Source organism: Rhododendron vialii, chromosome 6a, assembly GCF_030253575.1.
Source record: "Rhododendron vialii isolate Sample 1 chromosome 6a, ASM3025357v1".
Classification (NCBI taxonomy): domain Eukaryota; kingdom Viridiplantae; phylum Streptophyta; class Magnoliopsida; order Ericales; family Ericaceae; genus Rhododendron; species Rhododendron vialii.
In genome coordinates this window covers 4,262,251-4,269,841 of record NC_080562.1, presented here as the reverse complement: position 1 = coordinate 4,269,841, position 7,591 = coordinate 4,262,251, and the positions used below count along the sequence as shown (strand labels likewise).

At 36.2% G+C, this 7,591-nt stretch overlaps 1 protein-coding gene across 6 annotated transcripts; it reads left to right on the top strand.

Moving 5' to 3' along the window:
* Nucleotides 1-2,240: 2,240 nt before the first annotated feature.
* On the top strand, nucleotides 2,241-6,899 carry LOC131331045 (uncharacterized). 6 transcript variants are annotated; one of them, XM_058364856.1, is made up of 6 exons: nucleotides 2,241-2,678; nucleotides 4,142-4,249; nucleotides 4,559-4,735; nucleotides 5,074-5,172; nucleotides 5,414-5,659; nucleotides 6,239-6,899. In XM_058364856.1, the coding sequence occupies exons 2-6, from the start codon at nucleotides 4,184-4,186 to the stop codon at nucleotides 6,563-6,565; spliced, it is 915 nt and encodes a 304-aa protein (XP_058220839.1). In that variant the 5' UTR covers nucleotides 2,241-2,678; nucleotides 4,142-4,183; the 3' UTR covers nucleotides 6,566-6,899. The 6 variants fall into 6 exon arrangements, with proteins under 6 accessions (XP_058220839.1, XP_058220838.1, XP_058220843.1 ...); XM_058364855.1 differs by having other exon boundaries at nucleotides 2,242-2,508; XM_058364860.1 differs by lacking the exon at nucleotides 2,241-2,678 and adding an exon at nucleotides 3,444-3,468.
* Nucleotides 6,900-7,591: the final 692 nt, after the last annotated feature.

Genomic DNA, 7,591 nt, shown 5'->3' with positions numbered 1-7,591 from the left:
GCCTTTGACTAAGTCAGAGAGAGAATTAATTGAAATGCGTGCAAACCAGGACAACTTTGACTTCCAAAAAAAATTCTCCAATCCAAATTAGTGTAGGCACTAGGCACCAATCAACATCTCATACCCACATTAATGATCGAATCTTTTTTGTTTTGTACATTTAATACAGAAGAATTGACCTTTAAAGTGTACATGAACGGCTCAGATGTACTGCACACTGAATCTGAGCCGTTCATGTACACTTTAAGGGTCAATTCTTTGTCTATTTTCTTTGTTCCTAATACTCCTCTTTATTTGATCGTACATCTCACACCATGAACATCTGAAGATCATAATCATTCCTAAAGTGAAATATTTTTTCAAAATATGGTACACCTTCCGTCTGAATTTGTTGCGTCTATTTTAATTTTTACGTAATTTAAAGAAAGATCATAATTACTTAACTTTATGTCAATTTTACCATTTTACTCTTTTATAACTTATGACTTTTTGTCAACTTTCTTGTCCTATCATTAACTTGCTCTACTTTTCTTTCAAATCAAATTCAAAATTTGAATTTAGGAGGGAGAAATGAGGGGTAAAATGGTAATATGAACATCCAAAATTGAATTTTTTTGAAAGAAGTGGATCATTTTGGGACATTTCAAAAAGAAATAAGGACACAACAAAATGAAACGAAGGGAGTATTTCCTTATCCAAAAATGTTCCAATAAAAATAAACTTTCTCTACGTGATGCACGATATTACGAGATTAATGAGTAGATCATAAATGGGGACCTAGCTGAAACCTAATATGGACGGGCAAAGGAGGACAGGTGATTAGTCAAAAATAAAAAGAAAAAAAAAGTAGGATAGGTTGTAGGAGAGCTTGACCCAATGTCAAGGACCGAACGAGGAGTAGGTTTTTTCGTGAAGGTTTAAAAAAACTATGCGTGTATCGTCCATTTAATATTTTTCTTTAAAACCCAACACCCATTTATGTTCCATCATGAAAGTGAGTCGAATGGTTTGTTCTTTTACGTAGGGGAGTGATTTTGCCACTCTCTTTTTCTTAATGCCACACTCATTTGTGTTTTTATTAGATGATTTATTGTAAGAGAATGAGAGTGACATTAACAAAATATAAAGTGACAAAATGAATCCCTTTACATAGGGGTGTTTGGTGATCGCCTTTTCACATTTTCATTTTCTCTTGTTTACATTGTAGTTGTTTGGCAACTCGATCCAAGCCAAAACATCAACCATGTTTTCACAGATTGGGTTCTCAATTTACGGGTTTAGAGAAGAGAAGTAAGAAGTAGTAGGAGGAGATCGATGAGCTTTTTGACTTCTCGTTTTTGACTTTTTCATTTTGGTTAACAAAAAGACGTACAGCATGTATTCGGCACATATATCTCAAACATTAATCATGTTGCAAAATACATTCTGCACATATGTCTCAAACGCTTTATCATATTCTGAACATATTTTGACCAAAAAGCCAAAAAATCAATAACAAAAATGCAAAAAGCCAAAAACTACCAAACACCCTATATAATAGTGGTAGAACACTAGCTAGGTTCTATCTGTATTTATGTTACTCAATGCGATTATGGTTTGTAATGGTATAGGTTGATCAAAAAACATAGATGAACTAAAATATTGGAAGCACGTGATTTCCTTAAAATATTTACGTTCCAAACGTTTTTAAAAGAACTCGTCAACATCTAGCATCTTGAAAAAAAAGAGTTCATTTTCTTGAACTAAAATGCATTTTTTAAATTTTCATTTTGTGGATTGAATAATCTTTTGGGGGAGTAATACTTTCAACTTTTCGTTTTGCAAACCAACAATCATTTGGCGACGGAGATATCAACGTTTACCATGATTTAAAAATTTTACTCTATTAAATAAGACTCATATTTTACATAGAAATTTATTCATACGGCTCCGCGCGATCTCGGTCGTTCGTTTCGATTTTGGATAGTTCTGATTTAAATAAAACTTTTTTAGAAAAAAATTAAACTTTTTTTGAAAAAAAATTTCATTAACGTCTAGACCGTCGCGATTGACTCCGTAAGTAATTATTCACCGCTTCGCGGTCTGCCGTTAAAAAGATTTTCTCTGATCTTTATTGTTACTAGCAACAAGTTGGTGGAGATGTTCTACCGAGGTCGGCAAATCAAAATCAACGCCGTAGTATTAAAGTCAGTGGACATTTTTCCACACATCAACGGACGAAACGTGCGCTGTCGTTTGCCAGATTCACAGTCCATGTCATATTAGCAACATCTACAGGCACCTGTGCTGAACTCTGCACACCTTAAACAAGGCAGGAGTACAAGCAACTGCTACTCCTGTACAGTAATATACACTCCAGAACCCTTCTCTCCCTCTCTAACTCTCTATATGTATGTGAGTCAAGATGAAATCCTGCTGAAGAAAAAGAGAGTTCAACCTCCCTCTCCCTCTCTCTCTCTCTCTCTCTCTCTCTCTCTCAAGGAAATTTCCTCTCTCCCATTTCCCTTGGTATATCAGACGACGAACTATTCCTCCTCTTGACTTCACATTCTTTACTTTTGCTGTGATGCATGTGTGTGTGTTGTTATGATTGTTGTTGCAATTAGACTTGAAATTTCAAAGGGTTGATTTTTTTGGGTCAGAGGCTTGTTACTTCCCAGATCTGTCTGGTCTTCTGGGTATGTTTTTCTCTGACCAATTTCTTCTGGGTTTTTGGATCTTTGAAGATTTCTGAATTTGGGTGTTTGCAAATGGTCTGTTTGGTTGCTGAGAAAAGATTGGAAAATGGGATGGAAATTTGATTTGTCTTCACCGTGTAGATCAGTTAGGGATGTTTGGTCAAACCCATAGCTTAGCTTCTTCTCATGTTCACCCCCACCTGGCTTCTGAAGAGTATTTTTCTATTATTTTATTTTACAGTGTTAAAAAAAATACGGTTCTTGGTTTTTCTTGTCCCCTGTCTTTCCCATTAACCAAACGGTATGGTATGCCCATATAATATTGGGTTTCTTGTGAGTTTGTTTTCTCTATTTTACAGGAAATTTGTTTTTTGCCAAAGGTAGGTAGCTGAATTAGCCTCTTTGGAATTAATTGCTGGAGTATATTAGATTTTACTTATGATGAGGTCCACCTGAACAAGCTATTGATGAAACTACTGAGGTGGTTGGTGATGGAAAATACTAATAATTTTCACTTTATTTATGATCTGTCTCTGAGTTCCAGAAGGTAGGCTTGCAGTTTGATTCCAGAGTGGGGTTCTACATGGGTCCACTTTTGGATTTGCATTTATTCATTTTGCTTTGATTATTACATTTTGGAAGCAACGATCCATGCCATTTTCAAGGGTTTTAATGTTATGTGTATGTGGCCCTTCTACTTTTATTGAAATTTGGACTATTTCATTTGGGATTGTGGATCTGATCAACTGATTGGTAAATTTGCCTCAGTTAATAGAACGACTGTTACTGGGTAATTTTCCTCTATGTGATTCCAAAATTTGTTTTCAATGGTGATTGTCTTGCCTTTTCTACTTGCTTGTTTCATTCAAGTTAGGTATTATTTCTTTAGCAATGCTACGTACAGAACTTTAAAACACAACTGTGTCCGGAACCGTTGGATACACATGCATCGAACGGTTCTGGGAAGTAGTGTTTTGAAGTTGTATTCCTAGACATGTTGTTATTTCTTTCTTTACTTCTCTCTACTTGGTTGACTGTGCTTTGGTAGCGAAAAAGCTGCAAGCTATATTGTGCTTCTTGCTCGTTGAAATTTCTTACTAGTTTTTGTTCTTTTGGAAATTTAGTCTGACACCCTTTGTGAAGTGACCAAATGGTATCTGACTTTGATATAATTTGTTGTTTTTAATATAGAGAAGGGATGGGATTCGTTTGCTCGTGTTTATTCTGGTTGTTCAGCTTCTACTTATGACTTTTCTTTGGCTCCCGGAGTGCACAAAATTGTGTATCTTGCTGTCTTGTGGATTATATATCTCCTTTGCGGTTTTAGAAACTGAGAATCCATTCTGCAGTAGTGCGTAGTTAATTGATTGTACTTGCTAACCTCTCTACTCACTGTATTTTGTACTTATTCGACTTGCATAAAGTAGAATAGACCATAAAAGAATCTTACATGTATCTTGCAGTTTTAGGTTGTAGTCTGCTGCCAGATTGTGGAAGCTATCACAATGTTTCGTCGGTGGACTAATTCTCATCGTGAGCAGGAAAATGATGAGTCGCAGCTGGAGTCTAAGGTAAGGCGGTGTTTGAGTACGTGGAAAGTGCACATGCACATAAACTGATTTCACTGGAAATAAAGTGTATGTTATCGTTGTTTAATTCTACACTGGTATTGCTTTTCTTCTTATTCTTACGTTCATTCATTAACTTTGTGGAATGTAAATAACCTTTTCAGTACTGTTTTGCATCAAGGCTTGGTTGGGAACGAGACTTCATATGACTCATTTCTCATGTTACTGCCTATTTTTTCCTTTTCAAATAAAAGGTTCAGTGCAGATACCATTCAAAGAAATTCTTTCAAATTTTTTTGTCTGATTATTTAGGTCAATGAGCTTAGGGCTGCTCTTGGACCACTGTCTGGACGAGACTTAAAGTATTGCTCTGATGCGTGTTTGAAAAGATATTTGGAGGCTAGGAGCTGGAACGTTGATAAATCAAAGAAAATGCTGGAAGAGACACTGAAGTGGAGATCAACATATAAGCCTGATCAAATTCGTTGGGTAAGGCGGGCCAAAGTTTCCTCTTCTTGATAGTATGTGTGACAGGAAGTTTACTATTGAAAAAATTGGTACTGAGTGGTTATTTATGTATGGATGAGTCTCATCGTTGTAAATTGTAACCATCACGAAGAATTGTTGCTTCTTTTGTTTATTTGTTTGTATATTGATTGTTCACCTGGATGTAGAACTAACCTCTGGCATAATATGAACAGAATGGCATCTCTCAAACTGAAAGCTGGCTTCTCTAACCTATATTTTTATTCATTCTGTGGTGCTGTTTCTCCTCTGTAACAATTACTTCTTCGAGGTTAATTTGTCCAATTTATTTCTTTTTTCAGCATGAAATTTCAGTAGAAGGTGAGACAGGAAAAGTTTTCAGAGCAAATTTTCACGACTGCTACGGTAGGACTGTTCTCATACTGAAACCGGGATTGCAGGTAAAATACTTTTTATTATAATCACTGATCACGCAGAATCCTTCAGGCTGTGTATGGATCATGATCTGTGGAGAGATTTACAAAGAAGAAAGCAAAATTATATTTAAACCAAAATATAATATAAAATATTAAAATTTATTGTCAACTTCAATATCTTATTATATTTCCCTCCACAATCCATGATCCTTAATGTATTGGTGTTGGTTTTCTTGATTAATTCATGCTGCTTTATATCTTGTAGAATACGACAGGGATGGACAATCAGATCCGACATTTGGTGTATCTGATGGAGAATGCTATTCTTAATCTTCCGGAAGGTCAAGACCAGATGGTGTGGTTGATTGACTTCACTGGATGGACTCTAAGCACCAGTGTGCCTATCAAATCTGCTCGAGAGAGTATAAATATTCTGCAGAACCACTACCCTGAGAGGCTAGGCGCATCATTTCTCTACAATCCTCCAAGAATATTTGAAGCATTCTGGAAGGTTTGTTTTCGTACCTTTCTGAAGTTTTTCTTGATCTCGGATGACTTCCCATAAGGTTATTTAGAAAGCTTCCGCTAATTTTTTTAGTAATACCGTAAATCTTTCATTGAGCCTGTTGCTATTGTTCAACATTGTCCGAGGGAGCAGTAAGTGATCCTACAGGTCCTAGTTTGATTTCCTTCTCTGAGGTGCATTGACGTGATCATACATGCATACAGACGTGGATTTTCAAGCTGTTATACAATACCATATTAGTGACTACATTTTTATTACAATGTGATCTAAATGAATTCGCATCCAAGGAGGGTATGACTGTATAGATGGGATTCGTATATAACATTCCTACAGAAAGATGTGGTTTTTGTGATCATTGCAAACCGAAATTGTCACTGCCACGTTATTTTCGGTGGGTTTTCTACATGAAAATTTTGTTCGCAAGTCATTTTTCTTTGGCATTATTATGCTCTTGTAGATGAGTGTGAATGTAATTTGGCGGAAAACCAGTGTATATTGCTAGGAATTTTGGTTTTGTTCTTCTTGCGAATGCTCTCATGCCCCTTTGTTAACCACCTGTTGCAGATAGTCAAATATTTCTTGGACCCCAAAACATTCCAGAAGGTGAAATTCGTATATCCGATGAACAAAGATAGTGTCGAGATTATGAGGTCCTATTTCGATGTGGATAATCTTCCGACTGAATTTGGCGGAAAGGCGACACTAAAGTATGATCACGAGGAGTTCTCAAGGTTGATGGTAGAAGATGATGAGAAAACTGCGACTTTTTGGGGTTTCAGTGACAAACACAAACATGGTGTTGGTAATGGCTATGGTGGAGCAGAGGTGGTTCCGGAACCTGCAAGCCCTGGTACCGCCAGACAGCTAAACGGCCCTCCTCTAACGAGTTAAAAGAGCTCTTTTGTGAGACTCTACTACGTACTTCAAAACTAACAAGCATCTAGTGTGGCTTAGTGCCTGCATTTTGATGCTTTTTCCCAGAGGCTTACTCATAATTAAGGGTACTACTTTTTCCCTGTTATCCCTTCCAGTAATACTACCTCCCACTACGATATTTTGTGGGTGGTATATGTAATGTTTGGATCTTGTGTTTCTCAAGGCCAAGGAAAGGGAAATCAGATTACATATTCGAAACGAAGTCGGTTGAGCTAAATACTTGGTTGTTCAAGATTGATTTGTAAACTTATGAACATCGAAAATGTAGTCGAGCTTAGTTTTATCGTCAGTCAAGTCAGTTTAAAGGAGTATAGCTTGAATAGCTTGTTTATTGCTAGACAAGTAAACCATTATTGAGTTTAGGTATTGGATTTGTTCCGAAAACTAAATATGTTTCAAAAATGGTATTCGAGCAGGGTTTGTTTACATAACAAGCTAATACCAGTCAAGTTTTTAACGAGCAGAATATAATCGAACTTGAGCAACTTGGTTTATATCGGTCAAGTTTTTAGCAAGCAGAATATGATCGAGCTCGAGTAACTTGGCTTGTTCAACTATCTACTCATCCGGTGGTGATCTTTCAACCTGCGGCGAGAATGAGCTTTAGTTAGGTGCATATCTGGTCATTCCACCCTTCTTCACGAGTGGATCTAGGTCCAACCTCGATCCTAATTTCTTGTGGCTTTTCTTTGTTTTGTTTCGTTGTTTTGTTATATTTTTTTTGGTTATTGTAGTTGTAATCTTTTCGTTTTAATATAAACGGGATGATCTTGTTTGTAAAAAAAAAAAAAAAAAATCTTACTCATCCTCCTTGTTGGGCTGGCTAAAAAATAAATAGCTGTCTTTTCATTTTTACTATCCATTAATTTTCTTTTCATCTTCTACATCCATTCAAGGAAAAATAGCTTTCTTCAATTTATTTTCATTTCTCAAAATCTAATCTCCAAACATATTTTTGCTTGCCAATTTTCGTTTCTATTC

Excerpts from the sequence above, each read along its gene's own strand:
- LOC131331045 (XM_058364856.1), top strand. The coding sequence starts at position 4,184 with ATGTTTCGTCGGTGGACTAATTCTCATCGTGAGCAGGAAAATGATGAG. Across the intron at positions 4,250-4,558 it reads AGTCGCAGCTGGAGTCTAAG|GTCAATGAGCTTAGGGCTGC; the intron begins GTAAGGCGGTGT and ends CTGATTATTTAG. Across the intron at positions 5,173-5,413 it reads TACTGAAACCGGGATTGCAG|AATACGACAGGGATGGACAA; the intron begins GTAAAATACTTT and ends TATATCTTGTAG.